Raw genomic sequence first — 21404 nt, 5'->3', positions numbered from 1 at the left:
GCCTAAGTACTGATACACAAAACCATCAAGAATAGCATTCTGCTGGAATGTCATCAATACGGTCTCTCGTGCACCTAGAAACACAGTAAAAATCTAATGAAATCTGCTTCCACACATTTTAATTCCCAAAGAGTCAAAGTCATTCTAGACAAGCCAGTGTTCACAATTCTGATGGGAACCGTCAGGTTCACAGTTATCACAGAGTAGGATAAGATTCAGAATTCCAACCAATTTGGGATTAAAATTTGAGTGATATAAGTGATTGGATAAATTAACTTTATGTAGTATACTAGTGGAATTTAACTTAAACACATATGATATATGCTCAATATCTGACACATGACAGTATGACACCCATGTAGCTCTTGTTTGGTTATTCCATACTGCCATGCAACATGTAGGCATATATCCTCAGTCCTAAAAGAAACTTAGCTCTACTATGCCTAGCTAAATGTTTTCCATATACAAAGTTACAAACACCTCAAAATTTAATGTAAGCACATGCAGGGAGGAATATCTAGTGTAGATTATCTCCCAAAGAGCACAAGGTCAATGATGAATTTTTTTTTCTATTGTTTCTCCTAACATAACCAACATTTATTAACATTACTTTTGACCCCAAAAAATGTGTGACTCACCCAAAATTCCAATAGGATACTAAAAGGCAACTGGATCGAAAGAAGCTACCATTGTATTAGTAGATCTATGATGCAAAATAGTACCTTAGTAGATATAGGGATGCAAAATTTAACAATTGACAGAATCTAGCATCTTGATATGTTCATCTTCGTAAGACATGAGAGTAATCAAAAACCTGAAGCAACGAAAATTCAAGCAAATAGATCGATCTGGTAACTCAATTTACTTTCAGATCGGGCATGGGAAAGAACCCCCTGCCTACCGCGGCCACCGCACGTGGTGGTGCGAAGCCGAGCAGCTTCTGGAGGTTGGTGCAGATGCTCATGGAGTAGAGGAAGACCATGGAATGGGGTCGTTCTCGAGCAGGCCGCGGTGGCTCATCCGCTGGATGAGCGAGACAGGCACGAAGGGCAGATTGGCGATGGCACGTCCCTCGAAGAGCAAGTTGAGCAAGCTGAAGACGACGAAGAGCATGGCGGCGACAACGACGCCTAACTTGAGCTTGGAGAGCGAGAGCTCCCGCGTGGCGTCCTTGAGGCTGGTCTCGACGTGGTCCATCTTATTGGCCCGCGATGAGGCAGGCTGTGCGGAGGAGGAGGAGGTGGCGCCGGAGGAGGCGGAGGAGTTAGAGTTGGACTTCATGGCGTCGAGCTTGCAGGAGTGGCGCTTGATGGAGGCGCGGAGCGAGTTGTAGGTGGCGGTGCAGTAGATGAGGAGCCACGAGATGGCCTCGCAGAGCACGGGCGTCGCGGCGAAACTGGCCATCACCGAGATGTTGTCATCGTAGCGCAGGGAGGATAGTGCCGAGGCCATCTCTTCTTTGGTCCTTTGGCTCCGCCCGATGTGATGCGCTGACGAGGCTAGGCGGGGTGGGATTCGGCACGCGATGATGGGAGAGATGAGAGATCTCGATTTGGCTGCAGAGAAATCGGGAGGGACGGAACGTGGGAGCGGAGAAATCGGGAGGGACGGAACGTGGGAGCGGAGAAATCGGGAGGCGATTTCGGGAGCGGGGTGAAGGAGCGGTGGGATTACTGCACAATGCGCGCGGGCGGGCGAAGGAGCAATCGGACGGACGCACGCATAGGCGATCGACCGAGGAACCATAGGAGGCAGTGGAATATTCTAATAAATTAACATATTCTTTTTTAAATAGGATAGATGATAGCAAAACCTCTTCAACCTGAACTTTCAAAGTGGGGCCAGGCCTGCCAGGCAGCCTTTTCCTCAAACGTGCCGGCCCATCCACCGGAACCTCCCTCCACGCGCCCCTCCGGACCGGACCACGCCGCGCCGTGCGTTGCTGTCCGCACGCACGGCACGTCGGGAAGGCCACTGGCGAGTGGGAGGCCACGGTGTTTTTCCCGAGGAAACGCACCGGGTCGTGGGGCGCGCGCGTGGGGCCAGGGTCGTCGCTCTCCGGGGCGCCGAGCACGGCCGTCCGCTCGCGCAGCGCCAGCGCGAGCCCCGCGGGGGCGGCTATACATACACCCCTACCTCCCAACCCTACCGCACCATCACCACCCGCCTCGCCCTCCGACTCCCCCGCCGTGAGCAGCAGCTGCTCGTCTCGCCCCTCCTCGCCGCAGATCCCGGGCTCCTCCGGTAACCATCTCGCCCTCCGCCCCGATCTCTGTAGAATTTCTTGGACGCGATTCTCCCCAGATCCGCCTCGCATTGCTCGCTCGCTCGGTCCGTGGCAGGCCGATCCGATCTCGCATTTGCGCTCTCCCGCTGCGGATCCGACCGGATCTTGTGGAAACGGGGCGCGCGTTCCTTTGTAATGGTGTAGATCTGCGATCCGCACCGCGTTTCAGCGCGTGATCCATTGCGGGCGCTTCGGGTGGTGAAATGCCCCTATCCGTGGCGTGGTGGGAGAATGCCATGTTTTCTGTTCGATAATTGCTAGTTTGGGAGAAGTTTTTATATCTTAGCAAAAAGCAGAAAAAGGATTTCAATTGGTGCCTTTTAGGACAAATTTTGTAGAGCAAATCTGGGAAACAAATCCTTCCATTTGTGCCGGCCCTTAATCGATCGGTGTGCAGTTTGCTTGTTTGTTCCTTTAATTCCATCTTAATGTAACAAGTGTGGCCTCGTCCGAGCTTTGCTGTAGGTAGAAAATGGCTGACGCCGAGGACATCCAGCCCCTCGTCTGCGACAATGGAACTGGTATGGTCAAGGTAAGCCGCCGACTTGATCTCTGAAACGCTTGTTCTGCGAAATGCAGGGTTTTTGGTAACTGTGGAGGCCCTAACAACAACAATGTGTGTGCTCTTGATGGCAGGCTGGGTTCGCGGGAGACGACGCGCCAAGGGCCGTCTTCCCCAGCATCGTGGGGCGCCCGCGCCACACCGGCGTCATGGTCGGGATGGGCCAGAAGGACGCCTACGTCGGTGACGAGGCGCAGTCCAAGAGGGGTATCCTGACTCTCAAGTACCCCATTGAACACGGTATCGTCAGCAACTGGGACGACATGGAGAAGATCTGGCATCACACCTTCTACAACGAGCTCCGTGTTGCCCCCGAGGAGCACCCGGTCCTCCTCACCGAGGCGCCCCTCAACCCCAAGGCTAACCGTGAGAAGATGACCCAGATCATGTTCGAGACCTTCAACACCCCCGCTATGTACGTCGCCATCCAGGCCGTCCTTTCACTGTACGCCAGTGGTCGTACCACAGGTGAGCTGAATTCTCTACTGAACTGTAGCCTTTAGGATTAGAGTTCTTGGAAATGTTCATATGTAGATGAAGTTGATTTGAAAACCTTGAACAAATTATGGTGAAGCAACATAATTTAGTTTGCGATAAAAACATTTTGCAAAGAAATCTGCTAGGCAGTTTTCATACAGTGGATACACCTGCATGAACATGCTCACTATGTTGCTCTGGATCAGCACTTCCCAAATCTCTGCATTATGATTTACTCCAACCTGAATATACACTCTGCTTCTCAGGTATTGTGCTCGACTCTGGAGATGGTGTCAGCCACACCGTCCCCATCTACGAAGGATATGCTCTCCCCCATGCTATCCTTCGTCTTGACCTGGCTGGCCGTGATCTCACTGACTACCTCATGAAGATCCTGACTGAACGTGGCTACTCATTCACCACCACTGCTGAGCGGGAAATTGTGAGGGACATGAAGGAGAAGCTTGCCTACATTGCCCTGGACTACGACCAGGAGATGGAGACCGCTAAGACCAGCTCTTCCGTGGAGAAGAGCTACGAGCTTCCTGATGGACAAGTTATCACCATTGGTGCTGAGCGTTTCCGCTGCCCTGAGGTCCTCTACCAGCCATCCTTCATCGGAATGGAAGCTGCTGGTATCCATGAGACTACCTACAACTCCATCATGAAGTGCGACGTGGATATTAGGAAGGATCTATATGGCAACATTGTCCTCAGTGGTGGTACTACTATGTTCCCTGGAATTGCTGACAGGATGAGCAAGGAAATAACTGCCTTGGCTCCTAGCAGCATGAAGATCAAGGTGGTTGCTCCTCCAGAGAGGAAGTACAGTGTCTGGATTGGAGGATCCATCTTGGCATCCCTCAGCACATTCCAGCAGGTAAAGAAACATTGCAGCAATGTAGTGCATTTCATTTCCATGGTATTAATCAATTCACTAACATTTTGCTTGCTAATGCAGATGTGGATTGCAAAGGCTGAATACGATGAATCCGGCCCCTCCATCGTGCACAGGAAATGCTTCTAATTCTTTGGGACCCAAGAATGCAAGCCAAGAGGAGCCATTATCGCCGCCCTCCTGCCCTGTTTCTTTCTCATTTTGTTGCTTCATTAGCGTGGACAGTTTTCAGCCGGTCTATCTGTTATCGTTTTCTTCTATTCAAGACTGTAATATTTATTGCTACCTGTGATTCTCACTTGTGATTTTGGACACATGTTGGGTTTATTCAAATTTAATGAGATGCCTGATGAAGGTACTAGCAAAATACATCTGATATTCTGATTGTCTATGGTTATAGATGTCCTATGAAATGAATGAACAATATCAAATTTGAGCTCTCGATACCTGTATTCATTTGTTACATTGAAGATACCAGCAGTTTTGCAAGCAGCATTGAGCTGATGAGTCCCTGATTAGACGTTTTTATCCTGTCAGTTGCTAACCTCGCGGATAACTTCATAGGATGCTTTCTGTTGTGGATTTTGATGGATTTGAGATTCTAAAACTTGTTGTGGATTTTGATGGATTTGACATTCTTTAACTTGTGCGCCTTTGTTCCGTCTGTTTGTTGATTGATGGATTCCCAGTTCCATCAGATTCCTTCTGTCTTGGATGGTGTGTTCTATCAGAATAATTCTGTTGTCCAGGCTTTAGTAGCGGATGAGCACGCCTTGCTGCTGAAAGCTGTCCTGATCACACATCCTTGTTGGGATGAGGAATTTTCTCTTCAAACAAATCGCGAGGGAATCTGGAATCATGTGATGCTTTGGCTGTCGTCTTTTATTTTTTTTGACACGGTACATTAGGATATTTTGGGAGATCTCAGCTATTCCAAATGGGATGATGGCATGCAAATGCCATCTCTTTCAGATAGGATGAGCCTTCACTTGATCTGGTTGCATGCCATCTCTTTCAGATAGGATGAGCCTTCACTTGATCTGGTCAACGTAGGAGCTTGCACGTCCTTGTGTTCAAAGAATGTGACTTATGTTAGACCTTTGCTTTATGTGTGCTCCACATGTTCATGCTGGATAGTTTTACTTTGTTTTTTTAAAGCTGTTTCGAGATTATCATAAATAGGCTAGACAAAAGTAACTATGCAGCGTTGCAATCATGGCAACAAATATGCCGTAATACATGTAGAATCTGCGTTCGTACTTGGTAGTCAATGTATAGATGGCTTAAACGTTACACAAATGCGGCCAGGCCATACATAGGACTAAAGAACAGACCTGCAAATTTTACAGTATTCAGATAGACAAGAAAAATCATGTCGCTTTCTAAGGTTTGAGTGTCGTGTCAGCTCTTTCACGTAAGAAAATAGAGTGCCGATTTTTTATCTAGGGGTTCCAGCGTACCCATTAGCAAATTCAGCATGTTGCAATGTTTCAAAAATTCATAAAAAACTCAGGTATATAGTACAGCTAAAGTTAAGTAAACCTGCAAAAATTCAGTTTCAAACTCATTCTAAATGTTAAGAAACAAAATAGACAAGCAGTCAATCTGGCATTGTTCATCATGTGCTATCAGTACACCTGTTTTTTGAATCTCGATATCAAAGAATTTGAAATTGAATTTTTGCAAGTTTACTTTATGTATACTACATAAATAAGTTTTTATGGAATTTTTGACGCATTGCAACAGGTTGGATTCATCATATTTTCACTGAAGGGGGCGCCGGATCCCCTGGTCACCAACCAATTTCCCAAGAAAATAAAAGATGCCAAATCATGCTTTAAATTACCCACTTCTCAACTTTCTAGTTCATATGAGGCTTAGGTAGACAGTATTCAACTTTGTCCATAACCTGTAATTTTCATCTTCAAAATTGGCTATTGTACATCCATCATCTTTCAACTTATCCAACTGTCATCACAAGATAATTGTGTTTACCATGTATATGATCTTGAGGTTTTGGCTTGCTACTTGAAGCACCAAATGGACATATAGACGGTGTTAAGGAATGAAACGACAGCAAATTGAGTTTGATGGTGAAATCATCTTTAGCTACACACATATGGTACATTGAAGCAGGAATTCACACGAACTTTCTTCAAGACAAACTGGGTACTGAAAGAGCTATTCTTTAACTCAATTACTGCAGAAGAATGTATACACTGTAGTGCCATGTTCATCGCGCTGTACATCGACCAACGATTTGTTGTTTCAAGTGAACAACCTCAGAAAAAGCAATCTGAAGAGTTTTCTGTGCAAAGGTGAAAACCTCCCCAGATGTTGATCCTTCCCTGGCATATCTAAGGGCATCGCGGTGCAGCTCACTATAATACAAACATTCCTCCAGCACAAAACCATTCTTAGCTTCTTTCGTCCACCGTTTCAATATGTAAAACTCTGGTATGGCACGCGCATCAAGAGCTAAGAATAATCTAAGTATATGCCGGCACAAGATACCAGAACTCTCAAACTTATAGCAACTACATTGAGCTCTCTTGCCAGTGGTGTCATAGCAGATAGTGAATGTGGTTTTGTTGTCCTCCTTTGTGACTTTATACACAGCAACCAGCCCATCATCGTTAACACTGGAAATGTAATAACCTAGTGATTCAATGAATTCCTCCTCAAATATGTTGAAGACTGTTCTTGTGTATATTTCTGACACCTGTTTCAACATGTTTGAGGGAGTTCTTAGAACAGGTCTGGTAAAAGATGTGGCTAGATCTTCCAGAGCTTCCTTTTCTGCCCAACCTGCCATCACATGATCAAACAATGAAATGAAGACTGGCAAAGCTATTCTTTTGTTGAAGTATTTCTCGAAGAAGCCCGTAAAGCTTTCAAGTCTCTGAGTTGCTGAAAGATCAGCAGTAAAAACATCTCTGAAGTACACAGGAACCCATCTTCGCCGAATTCTGTAGAGAGACTGGAGCCATAGGCTGTCTTCCAAATCATACTTATCAAGGATTTTCTTCCAGCTTGACTCAAACATTTCAGTTGTTTCGGGCTCATTGACACATACACAAAATTCCTCTTCAAAATAAGCACATCCAGAATATACATTCGCCAAATTTTCCTTGCATCTTTTTAATATCTGAGAAGTACAATACAGATGGTGTGTCTGTGGAAATACTTTTGCTACTGCTGAACCAATGGTTTCATTATAACAAGTAGTTAATGATGTAGGATGGTGTGAACCCATTGCTGTGATCCAGTTCTGAAAGAGCCAAATGTAGGAAGCCTCTGTGAAATCAGTTAGTAACGCACAACCGAACATTACACTTTGCAAGTGATGGTTGATACCCGTTAACATAACTAACGGCAAAAAGTCCTCATTATCTACAAAAGAAGTCTCAAGCGTTACAGCATCCCCAAAATAGTAGTACGATGTTCTAACTTTGGCATCAGCCCAGAAGGCGTGTGTCAAGCAACCATTTTTGTCAACTTGAAATGCATATGAAAATGTAGGATTCTCAGCATTCAGCCGCTTGAAGTGTCCAAGAAGCTTTTGGGTATCATCCACCCCAAAAGCAGTACGGCAAGGTTCTATTATTTCTTGATCATTTGGAGTCTGGTTTTCAAATTTTGTCCCCAATTCTCCTACCTGCGGATTCAAGGTCGGAGCAATCGAATTCTCTCGAATAACACTAGTTTTTGCAAGAACGACAACCTCACTGTTTGACTGAATATAGTGCACTTTGTCTGGTACAGCAGCCAACTCATGTGTATGTGCCAAGAAAAGCTTGGAAACAACCCATTGATCTTGGTCCTTCTTTACTATCTCAAACGCTGCCTGGCAACCTTCCCTTAGAGCAGCTCGATTTCTCTTTCTCCTGTTTTCATTATTATTTTCTTCACAAGGGGTAGACCCTTCCTTGGTGCAAACAAAGCGTCGCATTACAAATGTATTATCCTTTGGTGAACGACGGGATAATCTGATACGTACTTCAAAGCCCATACGGCTAGCATAGGCATAATAGAATGTCTGGGCAGCTTCGTGCGAAGGGAACTCCATTCCTACAAATGGTTCCAACTGTGCATATTCCTCAGGTGCAACGTATCTCACTATGCTTGGAGTGGCTAAGACGTGATTGTGTTCCTTGATCAGCTTGGCCACAACCCACCGCCCATAGTACTTCTGAGTAACTTCAATCATTGCATGGCAACCCTCCCTAATTGTTTCACGCCTTCTCTTTCTCTTGCCTGTGTCATGGTTTTGCTTCTTCTGATGGAAACCCTCTTTCGAACACACAAAACGCCGCATGATAATAGACTCGTCATTCCTTGAGCGACGGGACTTGCTAATGCGCATAGAGAAACCTACCCGACTGGCATAAGCCATGTAGAACACCTTTGCAGCCTCCTCCGATTCAAACTCCATGCCAACAAAAGGTTCACTATTTAAAGGTTCGCTATTTTTCAGATTCTCTTTGCTGGAACTGTTATTCGTCTCAATAAGCTGACAGCTGACATCAAATGACATATAGTTTTCAGTGTGATCATCATTAAGATCAACATTTTGGTCCCTCAATGGATCATCACTCGAGGCACCCTCCATCACAAGAACTCAATGATACCTAAGCATAGATTAATCAGGAGGGTGTATTTTAAGAACTCTGAGTCGTATACTCTGCAAAAAATGAACACAGATCAAACTCAGTTCACCAGTAAAACTACATATACAAATGTGTAACACGAAAAAAGGGTAGACCTAGATAATATTCCAAATGGAAGAAAAAATACCTTTTAAACTATATGCAATATGTTTATAGTCCGTTGGAAGCCTCAAACTGCACACTAAATGTTTAAATATACATAACCAAGATTAGTAGGATGCTATAACAGAATAAAACATTAGTATGGCTCTCATCAAGACACCCTCCAAGCGTTTTGCTGTTTATTGTCTTCAAATACACTATTGCCAAAGAGACAAGCATAAAGATCCATGTTTTCTCTAGTTAAAGATCACGGAAGTCAATATTCTATTCACATGGAAGAAAGGGTATCATACTATAGAAATGAAACTATGAAAAGGGAAAATATTTGGAGGAAACAATCTCTTCAGTGGAATCATGAAAACCCCTCCCAAAAATGTGTCTAGACGTTTTGAAAAACACATGTCAAGAAACCATATATTGTACCCATTTTTAAAAGTGCTGTGTTATTATATATCTAATTACCATTTAAAATTCTAATTTAGACACCTTGAAGCAGTTATATTTATAATATGGCATCATCAAGATCTTCTAAATATTTGTCTTCTACAGTATGGTTTGAACCCTTGCAGATTAGGGATCAAATCATATTAGATTAGTTAGAGATAAGATATCTTAGTTAATCTTATACATAAGATTTGTTAGTTTAAATTGTAAGGGTCAGCTCCTACGTAAGGGAGGACACAACATCCATTGTAATCAAGCAAAGAAGAATTAATCTAAGTCTTCCCAATCTATAGTCTAATCTCTCTTAGCAGCCGACACCGCCCGACTATCCTCCTGATGGGTGTTTATCCTACCATTTGGTATCAGAGATGCCAGTTATGACTCTAGCAAGGGCGCTAGCTCTCAGGCCATGGACACCTTGGCCAAGGTGTTAGCTGACCTGTAGGATTGCATGCAACAACAAATTGGCGATTTGGCGCAGCAGGTGACCGCCCTGTCCTCCCAGATGACCGTCATGTCTTCGCAGCTAGCGGTGGTCAACAAGCGTTTGTTGGACACTGCAAGCCAGCTAATCGTGTTGCTAAGCCACACGCCCTACGGTACAACAACCCTGTAACAACCCAAATTCTTAAAACCAAGGAAATTAAAAACTTTTTCAAAGAAAATAAAAGGGTTTGTAAAAAAACTGAATAAAATCCTAAGTGTGTATGTGTACTTTTATGCATATACACATATGTGAGTATGTGTGCTATATGTATAAATATATATATACATTGAGGGCTATGTTCCTTATAAAAGAATATCCATATATATGTGTATATATAATTGATTGTTTAATGATTGTTGATTGACTGTTTATGCGAGCCAATATAAGATACACCGAGAAGAGTATATGTTGTACAAGTATATGTACATGTGTATACTAGTATAGGTGTGAGAGAATAGAAATAGAAAAGGAAAAAGAAAAAGCTTTTAGAGTAAAAGGGCTGAAACCCTCCAATCTAGCCAAGCAGTCCAGTCCAACCCTCCCTCTTCTCTCCTCGCCTGTTCTCTAGGCCGCACCACAGCCCAGCTTCGCTCCCCCCCTTTGTTGTTGACCACCCAGGCCCACTCGTTGGCGTCGTCCCTCACCTCCAGCTAAGCCCCGTACACCCCCGAAACCGAGTCGGCTACCACGCAAGACCGCCCAAGTCCGAACGGAATCCAAAGGAGAAGCTTCCGGAGGATCAACTAAGAGATAAACCTCGAGTTCCACAATCCCTTGCTCCCTAGTTAAACAAGGAGTTCGAGCCAAGCTTGGAGCACCGCTGTTGAAACCTAGTCGACTCGACACGCCGCTACGTGAATCCAGCCCGAGCCCGAGTTGCCGTCACCCTAGCATGATCCCCAAGTCAAGTCGCCCCTACAAATAGAGCCTGGGACGCCCTATTTTACCCACACCCCAACGCAAAACCTAGCCCGCCGCCATCGCTGCCATTGTCGAGCTCCAATCAAGCTCATCGATCTCGCTGCCTAGGCCACGCCGACGTCCACCTGCTCGTCCACACCTTCACAGTGACCTAAGTGTGCCGCCTCTGTCGCCTTTGCCTCCTAATCGCCAGAGCAGCACCGACAACGAGTCCTGAGCTCGCTGTTACTACACACCGCTGCCAGCTCATCTCACCGTTTCTCCAAAGTCACTTAAGCTTGAGGTAAGATCACCACCCTCTTGTGATGCTCCCCTGCCGCTCGCCGTCAAGTCCTGAGGCCGGCGACGAGGTTTTCACCGAAGTCCGATGAGTTCGCCGACGTGCCCAAGCCCCTTCGTCGTCGTTCTCTCCCTGTTGCAGGTGCCAAATCTCCTCATCCGTCGAATCCAATCTAAACGGGCTAGATTAAAAGGATCACATACCCCTTCGTTGGCCAATAGCAAAGCGCCGTGTGTCATACTTGATCCCAGTCAGCAAAAGAGCTCAGTCAGCCGCCACCTCACCTTGCCACGTCAGCAAATCTGCTGATGTGTGATGCCACATCAGCCAAATAGCCCAGTCAACGTTCTTTTTCTTTTATTGTTGTGATGACATCATAATGCATAATTATTACACAATAAATGAATTTCCAGTGCAATAATAATTCTGAAAAATAACAACAAATAGGAAATTAATTTTCTAATAATGTTTTATAGGTTTATTCTGTTTAATAGTTTCATATATAGTTTTATAATTCTTATAATGATCCCTTAGACGAATAAATCCAACAAAATATATTCTCCATAATAAAAATAATTCTAAAATTAGGATAATGTTTTGTAAAATAGTTTTCATGATGCTTATAGTGTTTTTGTTTCATGTTCCATATTTCAAATAAATGTTTGCTAATTCTATTTAATGTTTTTCTTTCTATGGTTTAAATGATGTTTGCTAGAAATAAAAATAATTCCGTAAATAGGATAAAATCTGAAATAGTTTTAGTAATTTTAATAATGTTATTTAATTATGTTTAATGTTTTAATAATTAGAGTAATGCTAGTAAATTTCAGAAAAATCCTAGAAAGTCTTAGAAAATAATAGATGACTTTGGAAAATTCTAGAAAATTCTTAGCAACATAATTTCATCGGTAGGTAATCTTTTTAGTCTTGTTTTGATCTTTAGAAAATCATAACTTGTTAATTGTAGCTCTGTTTTGACCCGTTCTTTCGTCGGATTGTCCAGAAAAGTGATCTTGTATGTGATGATGTTTGTTGCGTGATATTTGGTTCTTTTTGGATCTTGGTGTTTATTGGTGTGTTGCCTTTTCGCTTATGTTCGCGAGTAGACGCTAACGTTCTAGAGGAGTTAGAAGGACTTCAAGACCAAGACTTCGCTGAAGACCCAACTGAGTCGAGTGAAAGCAAGTTGTATTCTTGATCATATTTATCTTAGTTTTATAAATATTTTGTTTTTATAAACATGCATGTTAATAATTTATTGGGAATCCCAAGTGTTATGCTTTACCCTAGTTTTTCTTTATCATCCTTGTCGGCTTAGTATGGTTTTGAGTTATAAAATGGTAGATGATGCTTAGCCTTGCTTTGGGATGGTAATCACGATAATTGTTCCACGAACTTGATAATGGTCCTATGCAACAATGATAAAATATGATGTAATAATTTTTGTAGCAGTATAGGGATTTGAGCAGGTGGTATGATGAGATGTATAGTTGGGAAAGTGGTAGTCTTGCTCAAATCTAAGGACCGGATCGTATGATGATCTTTTTATGTTTACAATACAATCACAAACCTGGTATGGAACGGATATAGCCAAGTAATTTGTTTGCTCTCAGTATAGTGTATACCAAGCAGAAAAGCGATGAATGGACGATGTCTTGAGATTCGAAAGACACAAGAAAGGGCTTCTGTTGTTGAGGTGGAATCACGCAGCAGTGAAATCTTAGTGGGTAGACATGTACTGAGAGGGGCATTGTAAAGATTTTGTAGTGATCTCCTAGCCACACACCTCGGTAGTGTGCAGTGTGCCTGATCAGCACGGGCAAAATGGAGACTTAGTCACCCGCTTGCGGGTAATGAAATCACAACTTGCGGGTAAAGTACAACCTCTGCAGACTGAATATTTAGCCGTGCTCACGGTCATGAGCAGCACAGAAATCCTACCATGATTATAATTTGATGGTTTAGTTAATATGGTCAACTGTAATGGTTGGACTCCATAGTTGAGGTGTGGTTCAGTCACGATGGTGGGAATGGTGGTTGAGGTAGTTTGTCTGTAGTTCAACTTTCGCGGTGGGAGTCATGGTTGAGGTGTTTATTGTTCAACCTTGGTGGTAAGAACCTTGGTTAAGGTGATCAATTGGTTAGATCAAGAGAGATGGAATCTTGAGGTGGTTTGTTATTCACTCAATTATTATCGCTTTTCAAATTATTTTACTTAAATGTTGTTGTATGCAAAAGAGCCATTTAGCCATATTCTTGTTAAAGCCTTCGTATACATACTATTTTATTCACAACTTGCTGAGTACGATATGTACTCATACTTTCTATAATCAAATATTCGGTTGAGAAAGAATTAAAAGACTTTAAGGAGGTGAAATCTAGAGAGGTGTTCTACATCGATTTTTCCTTGTGGAGTTATCAGTGAAGATGAAGACTACGCTTAGGATCTGCTGCAGAGTTTTATTTGGTTCTTCGACCTTTGGAGATCTTTTGTAAGACAATTTGTCGATTAAGGTATGAATATTGTAATGATTATCATCAACAAAGTCATTATGTGTTGGGATTAATTCCTGAGCTCAGCACATAGATGAGATTGGTCAGTTTCTTTAGACCGGTCTTGACAAGCCCCTTCACAGGCGGCAACCCAACAGCAACAGCAGATGGTCAATATGTCTTTTTGCCTCACGACGGTGGAGAAGGTCGTCCAGTCGCCACTGCTGCCTGCTGGCTTTCTCAAGCCCAAGCATGACTAACACGAGTTTGTCAAGGCTCTCAACACTGTTCCACAATCGAAGTAAGAGATGTCGCCCGTGCAGCAGCCGTCGCCACAATAGAAGCAGGAGGTGGTGTTCGCGCAGCAGCCATCGTCGTCACGGGCGCAGCAAGAGATGGTGTTCATGGTGGTGTCCGGTCTACTTGCGGTAGCCGTGGTGTCACACTGGGTGATCCTATCCACGAAGGGTGCCATGGCGATGCCCAATGTGGCAGCAGCAGCACCCCACTCGATTCTGGCAAGTCCAAATGTCGCAGTAACATGGGGATGCCAAAGGATACAACCATGGTTGCCACCACTGCTCGAGGTGGAGCTGTCTTGGAAGGAGGGGAGAAGTGTTATGTGTAGGAATTATTGTTCATGTGCGTGAGCAATAACCGTGGCACTGTAACATGTGATCAGATTGGTTAGAGATAAAATTAGTTAAATTGGTTGCTAGGGATCATATCAGATTAGATTAATTAGAGATAAGATCTACTAGTTAGTCTTAGAAATAAGATTTGTTAGTTTAGATTGTTAGGGTTGGCTCCTATATAAATGAGGGCACAACATCCATTGTAATCGAGCAAAGAAGAATTAATCTATGTATCCCCAATCTATAGTATAATCTCTACCCTAGCAGCTGATGCCGTCCGGCTATCCTACCGGCAGGTGTTTATCCTAACAATAACCTTTAAATTTACGGCCCAAACATCCCCTGCCGTATTGAAGGCTAACAGCTGTTGAGAATACCCGTCTAGCCAACCAGCCCTTAGGCCACCCCTAGAATTTGAGAACCCCACAAACCTTAACAAGTTGGTAAACTAGTTCGCAATGTAAATATGTCGAAATCGCAATGCCCAATTATATCTATGTTGTACGGAGAGAAGATTCCTGATGAGCTAACCAGCTGGGAGCTACAGGGGCTCCGGGGTGTAGAGTTTGCTACTTCAGTGCCGCTGATTTACATTCTTGTTTCTCCGTTCCCTGAGCAATTACCAACCACCCGCATCTCCCAATAATAAATCCTTTCAAGATTCCAAAACCAAGGGCATGGAAGCCAAGACCAATTCTTGGCGTTGTCCACCATTATACACCATCCAAAATTAAGCTAACTCGAGAACTCTGCAACAGGAACAGCCCCAGCGGCACCCATGACAGTGCAAAGGAACCACCTTTTCCGCGACAGGGGTCACACAGAGCAGACTAAAATCCATCTTTCCAGGCCACTAAGCTCGCCCATTTGATCAGAGAAGCTGCAGTGAGCAATCCTCGCGCAGGCTAGACGGGACGCAATCAGAGCTACAGGAGCACCGAGAGGGAGAGGGATGGGTCACCTTCGAGCTGCCGGCGGGCGGCGCGGACCACCCCGGCGGCTGGGGGCGGCGCTCCACTGCTCGCTAGAAGCTAGGGCTAGGGCACCACCCGTCCACCACCGCGCACCACCTCCTCCGCTTCCCCTTTGCTTGCTCAGCCTGGTCGGCTGACCTGCCTGTCCTGTGCGTGTGCGAACGAACAGCCGGCGGTGGGCCTGGGCCTCTGGAGATGTGATCCACTAGGTGAAGGAGTCAAGGCCCAACTAGTCCGGTTCGGTCCCAAATTGAAAAGGCTCAAATTACAGAAATCTTTTTATTTTATACATTTTTATTTTTAAAAATAGCAGAAATATGCGCCAGTTTCAAAAGATTGCAAAACTAGTTATTTGTCGCCTGCTTATAACCCATTCAGCGGGCAATCTATACGTATCACCCGTACACTTGATGATTTATTTAAAAATTATAAAAATACCGCGTTATGATACTTTCAAACATTCAAAATATTATCTAAATAGTCAAGAAAATTTATAAAAAAAATAATAGTGTATAATTTGCTACCATCTAGATCTCCATAAAATTTTAGATAAAAATATGACTTATAAGATGAGGAAAAAAGATAAATTTTAGTAATTATTTGTCATTGTACAAGTAATTATTTGAGTTAAAATTTGTGCAGCACTAGATGATAGCATTCCCCACATCATATTCTTTCATAATTGCTTCATGGGTCTCTTCCCAGCGGAGGATAAGCACCTATATTTTGTAATATTTTGAAACAAACGTATATTTCTTTTATTTTAAAAAAGAATAAATTTTATAAATAAAAATCTGAATTGCAACGAGAGAATCAAGGCCTCATGGAGCTTCATTTGGTACAAATTGGGCCATGGAGAAGTGTTCCCCATTTTTGTGTTGGTGAGGAGGCCCACATTAGTGCACCAACGCTCACTCAGGTCCTACAACAGCATTGGCACACACTCCTCCCCAGGGCAGACCCACCCTAGAGGCAAGCAGGGGCGGTCTCCCTGGGTCCCTGGGCGATACCTAGGGTACCCTGCCCAGTGCCCACCGTCCAGTTCATGTCTATTAGCCCGGATGTTCGGTGCCTAGCTGATAGCACGTAACAACACAGGCCCCAGGCCTAGTTCGCTCGTGGCCTCGTGGGTGATGGCCTAGCATGTAACGTGTGTGCGCTTTGTCTTCCTTCTATGGTCCACATTCTCATGAGAGCCCAATTTGCTGAGTGGCGAGAGCAGTCCTGAGCGCGAGTAGGATAGTAGGTTGTGACGGCGCGGCGACGACCGATGCCCACCCGTGGTCCGCCCGAGCCTCGAGCAGCGGTCCACCAAGTGCCCAACAGCTAACGACAAAGCCACAACTCCCAAGCCCGCAATGAATCAGTGACAGAGAGGAGCTCAGATATTGTGCCGCTCTATCCCATGTGTCCAATGTCTCGTCATCCCTCGTCGGCGCCAATGTCGATAAGTTCCCCAAAATCCAAATCACAATCGTTGTGTTGAGTACATAGAGCTGCGGACTGTAGTGCAGTAGTGATCTAGATGTAAGATGCCTGAGCTTCTCTCAACCTTCTTCGAGCAGGAGGACAGGACACAGTTGCGTTATCGTTGGCCGTCATTGGTACGTGCGATTCCACGCCCAGCACAGATTTCTCGTACGTGTGTCTCTCTACCACGCCTTGTTTGATACACCCTCCGTCTAAAAATATAGGACGTATTGAGATTTAAAAAAGTTTTGAAAGTTTATTTTGACTATTAATTTATATTTGCAATATATTATTAATTTTTATAAAATTAATATCATATTAAAAGATCTATGAAAGTCGGATATGTAAATATAACTTCTGTATTTTATATACGTATAATTTGACTATTTGCTAGTCAAAATTTATAAAGTTGGACTTTTTCAAACTATAATAGGTTCTAATTTTAAGACGGAGCGTTTTTTTTAGCACTCCCCTTGTTTGATCTGGTGCTGTCCTAGGTAACAAATTTGGCTCATGAGCGAACATACGGGTGACATTTGGGAGCTCTTCAGTTCAGCGAGGCTCAGCGGAGTAAATAATCTGCCCTTGCTTTGCTCAAATTTGGTGTTATGTTTCGAAGCACAAGTTAATATATTATCGGTTAATGTGTGTTACTTTGCGTTACAAGGTTAGCATGATTTTTCAGTTTGAATCATGCATTCATACCACTCTGTTATTTGCCGGTAAATAAGTAAGTAATTTTTCTATTACAGATATCCTGTACTTTAACAAGCAGCAGTTTTTGGCCAGTACGAACATTGGTATGGAAATTAGATGGTCGTTGTTGCCACGGACAAATTCTGTGTTAGGATTTTTGAAAATTTCGTCCTAAGAAGATGGTGGTTCAAGCGATTCATTCATGATTTACGTACTTCTGAAAAAAGGATATTCTTTTCAGAAAAAAAATAAATACCCGTATTATGCTTACAGTTCAATTAAAAATAGGAGGCAAAACTTTGGCTAATAAGCTGGAGCTCACATAAAAGCGCGTAGAAAATATGGGGGCAAAAGAAAAAAAGAAAGGACGCTACCAACAGCTCAGTTAAAAAGAACATCCAGCGGCTAGCAATTAGAGATGATAACGGGTATGCCCGTCGGGTTTTGCTGAAATGGATCTAAATCCAAAACCCAACTTGTCAAATTCGATTGGATCCGAAATCAATATCAGGTGCAAAACTATTCCACCCCCGACCCCGACGGGGACCCGAAACCCGACAGTGAAAGAGCGGCGCGGGCGAGCAGGACAGGCGCGGCACAGCGGGCGATCTTGGCAGGGCGGGCGAGCACGGGTGCTAGGTGGGCGGGATTTTGAGTGACACCTGCGGGTAAAAAAACAAATCCAAATCCAACCCGAGTTGAGGTCCCGATCCGATAGCTTCACAAGGCTATTTTTCCACCGAATTCGCCCCCGTTATATCTGAAGCCCGTGGGGACCCGACATGATAGAGAAAACTGCCATCCCTACTGGCAATTGTACGTCCGCAGGCCACCAAATTATCATTAACATTTTCTATCCGTTTTGAAAAATACACGGATCCAATACTCGGTATCATACAAATTCTTAGCCTACATCCATTCAAATTCTCGAATTTCTCTACAGGTAGCCTATCATCCTTCTAACAGGAGCCATGAGTGTAAAATTACAAAATTTAAAAACAGACATATGTATTTGTAATTTTAAATTTAAATTAAAAAATAGAAAAAATCGTCAAGGCTGAACGGCAGAAGTGGTCATATGGAGTAGTACGTACAGCTTGGCATAATCTATGGCCCATTCCAAGTTTCCAAGTGGATGTGCCGAGAATTTGGACGCCTAGTTCCTGGACCATTCGACATGAATTGGCTAAGAATTTAGTTCAGATTATAGGCCCATCCAATTGGAATGGGCCAGGCCATCAAACTGACCATCAAGGGAAAATGATCTATGACACCGCGGCATGATTAGGTTACACTCTTCATTTCCTCTATAAAAAGAAAAAGGTTACACTCTTCATTGAAGTAATTTATGCAACTACAAAGTTATAAGGTACAAAGAGGAAGTCAAGCTAGCATGCAAGGTCATAATACTTCTCTAGGGCGGACAATCAGGAGTGGACACAGACGAAAATTATAGGGGGAGAGGGCTGAACATACTACGCTAATATAAGTTCAAATATATCTCAGGCATAAAATTGGCAGGTTTCTTTGTTCAAGGTAATTTCATATGCAAACATAAATGATGAGGGAAAAATATATAAGGAATAAAAGATGGATAGGCAATATGTTCGTACCAAATCCACAGACAACATGTGACGATAGCTCATTAATCTTCGTGAGAAGTGATCTATAAAAAAAAAAATTAGTGATAAATAATGACTTTCAAATAGTTATGAACATTAGAGGAGAAATAGAGAATGGAGCATACCACTAAATTATTACATCACATCTTGATGCTTTGCAAGTAAGACATTATTTCACAAACATGCACAAGCAAAATACAATTTATTCTAAGTTAGTACGTACATAAAATCTGAAATTATAAAAAACAATAAAAATACAAAGTAAAGTACCGACTACTAACCTCAAAATCGTAGTCATTTGCTCCTTTATTGTTATATCTCGAGACTCCTCAATAAGCACAAAGAAGTTTCTATCTCCAATCTCATCGATAATCACCATCATGACTCGTCGTGCACAAGCTTTTGTAAGGTCCTTCTGAATATGATAAGATATCATTTGACATCGCATAGAACCTTTCTCATATGCATCCATCTATGAGGCAATGTAATAATGTATGATTAACCGGTTGAGTTGGACCACTTAAAGAATATGCCCTCTTTACTTGATCTCTAATTTCAAATGTATGTGATCAATTGGTTTGTAATTCGCTGGATCGCCAACTATGTCCGAGAAACTAAACTCTACCCTAGGCTTCTTTGGTTCATTTGTGCTCTCATCGATGTGTGGAGTACTACTAGTATTAGCATTGCTAGAACTTGCATAATATGTGAGTAATGTTCTTTTTGACATGTTGCAGCTTGCAAATCTACAAATTTAATCTACAAATTTATCACAAATATTGAACCATTTTTTTTTCCAAAGAGGAGGTCCACACTCACACAGCTGCATAGGAGCTATGTGTGCGCCTCCGGGGGGAGCGCCGAGGCTCGAACTCGGATCGCTCCCCCGAGAGCTGCCTCTAAAAACCAGTTGGTTCAGTAGCCATCATAAATTGAACCATTAATCACATATTCACATGCTAATTGCTAAAAGCATAGTTATTATAAATACTGACCTACTCAGTTGCTCGCTTGCTCTGGTGCCGCGCCCTGCCTGGGTCCAAGCCAAGCCTCGCCCTGCTTGCTGGTGCCACACCTGGCCGTGCTCACGACCTGTAGCGCTGCGCCGCACTACACCCAGAGCTGTTGCGCCCCCTGCTTCGTGTCACGCCCTGCCGCACCACCACCGCGCCCTGCCGCATCGCGCCACCGCCACACGCAAGCCCTCACGCTGGAGTCAGTCAGTCGAGTAGGGCAGGGACGAGAGCAGGCCACTGGATTTGGGGGTGGTGTTGGCCTGTTGGAGGATTTGGGCCTACGGCTTGCCATGGGGTATTGGGCTATTTGAAAGTGCCTAGAGGGGGGGGGGGATGAATAGGCTTTTTATGGTCCGGAGTATCCTGTCTAGTCTAGAGTCTCCGGTCTATACAGGAATTTTAGAACAACTACGAATTAAAGCTAATAGCTAGAATCTAAGGTTGAAGCTAGGTCTACTGGATATCACAGAGCTAGAATAACACTTAACACTAGCAAGATGATCACTAGAGCAATTTATATGACAAATCATAAAATTCACACAATAAAGCAAATAGCACAAATACGAACACGAGAGATTATCCCGGAGTTCGGCCACCTCACAAAGAAGTGCCTACGTCTCCGTTGAGGAGCTCACAAAGAGCCGGGTCTTTTCCAACCCTATCCTCTTCTAGCGACCACCAAGATCAAGCTAGAAATTCTTACTCAATTCGAAGATGTTTACAAACTTCCCATGGCACTCCACAAGTTTTGGGTGCTCTACGGGCGACGCCTTGCCGTCTAGAAGCACAAAGCTTCAAGAGAAATGATCGCAGTGAATACTCGATGAAGAACTCAATACTCAAGTGGCTTGAACTCTCTCCGAACACAAACTCTCTAAAAATTTGCAAACTTTGCACTAGAGGTGGTTGGAGGGTCTTTGAATGCTCTTAAAGTGCTCAAGAGGTCTAAAGTTCACTAGCAACAGCAAGCTCTAAATGTCATGGGGTGTGGGAGTATTTATAGCCCTCTCTAAAAAACTAGCCGTTACTGTTTTGTCAGAACTGACCGGAGTATCCGGCCCTAAATCCAAAAACGGCGTTAGAACGGTCACAGAACGTGTCAGAACTAGCCGTTACAGTTCTGTTAAATTACCGGAGTCTCCGGTCCTGACAGTGCTTCCAAAAACGTTAAGTTCGGAGACTAGCCGAACCCTCCGGTCTCTCCAGGTACCGGAGTATCCAGTGCACACCTGAGACTCCGATCTCTCTTTTCTTTTTATCAAAAATATTAAGAGCTAACCGAGAGTCTCTGCCGGAGTCTACCTCGGAGACTCCGGGCTAAATACTGAGTACCGGAGTAACCGGTGAACACCGGAGTATCCAGACTCAGT

At 43.8% G+C, this 21404-nt stretch overlaps 2 protein-coding genes and 1 pseudogene across 4 annotated transcripts; 1 reads left to right on the top strand and 2 right to left on the bottom strand.

Moving 5' to 3' along the window:
- Positions 1-856: 856 nt before the first annotated feature.
- LOC133914164 (uncharacterized) lies at positions 857-1452 on the bottom strand (annotated as a pseudogene).
- A 654-nt stretch (positions 1453-2106) lies between these two features.
- Positions 2107-4593, top strand: LOC133915577 (actin-1-like). Its single transcript, XM_062358791.1, has 5 exons — positions 2107-2244; positions 2753-2819; positions 2924-3317; positions 3593-4206; positions 4288-4593. Exons 2-5 carry the CDS (start codon positions 2760-2762, stop codon positions 4351-4353), a joined length of 1134 nt encoding a protein of 377 aa, XP_062214775.1. The 5' UTR covers positions 2107-2244; positions 2753-2759; the 3' UTR covers positions 4354-4593.
- A 1689-nt stretch (positions 4594-6282) lies between these two features.
- Positions 6283-15378, bottom strand: LOC133915576 (protein FAR1-RELATED SEQUENCE 5-like). Of its 3 annotated transcripts, none has more exons than XM_062358788.1 (3): positions 15218-15378; positions 9022-9075; positions 6283-8908 (listed from the first exon to the last, which is right to left on the bottom strand). In XM_062358788.1, exon 3 carries the CDS (start codon positions 8834-8836, stop codon positions 6458-6460), a length of 2379 nt encoding a protein of 792 aa, XP_062214772.1. In that variant the 5' UTR covers positions 8837-8908; positions 9022-9075; positions 15218-15378; the 3' UTR covers positions 6283-6457. The 3 variants fall into 3 exon arrangements, with proteins under 3 accessions (XP_062214772.1, XP_062214774.1, XP_062214773.1); XM_062358790.1 differs by having other exon boundaries at positions 9022-9068; XM_062358789.1 differs by lacking the exon at positions 9022-9075.
- Between the last annotated feature and the right edge of the window lie 6026 nt (positions 15379-21404).

This window comes from Phragmites australis, chromosome 4 (genome assembly GCF_958298935.1).
Source record: "Phragmites australis chromosome 4, lpPhrAust1.1, whole genome shotgun sequence".
NCBI lineage: Eukaryota > Viridiplantae > Streptophyta > Magnoliopsida > Poales > Poaceae > Phragmites > Phragmites australis.
Note: the sequence above shows the minus strand (reverse complement) of the source record. Positions and strands in the feature narration are given on the sequence as shown.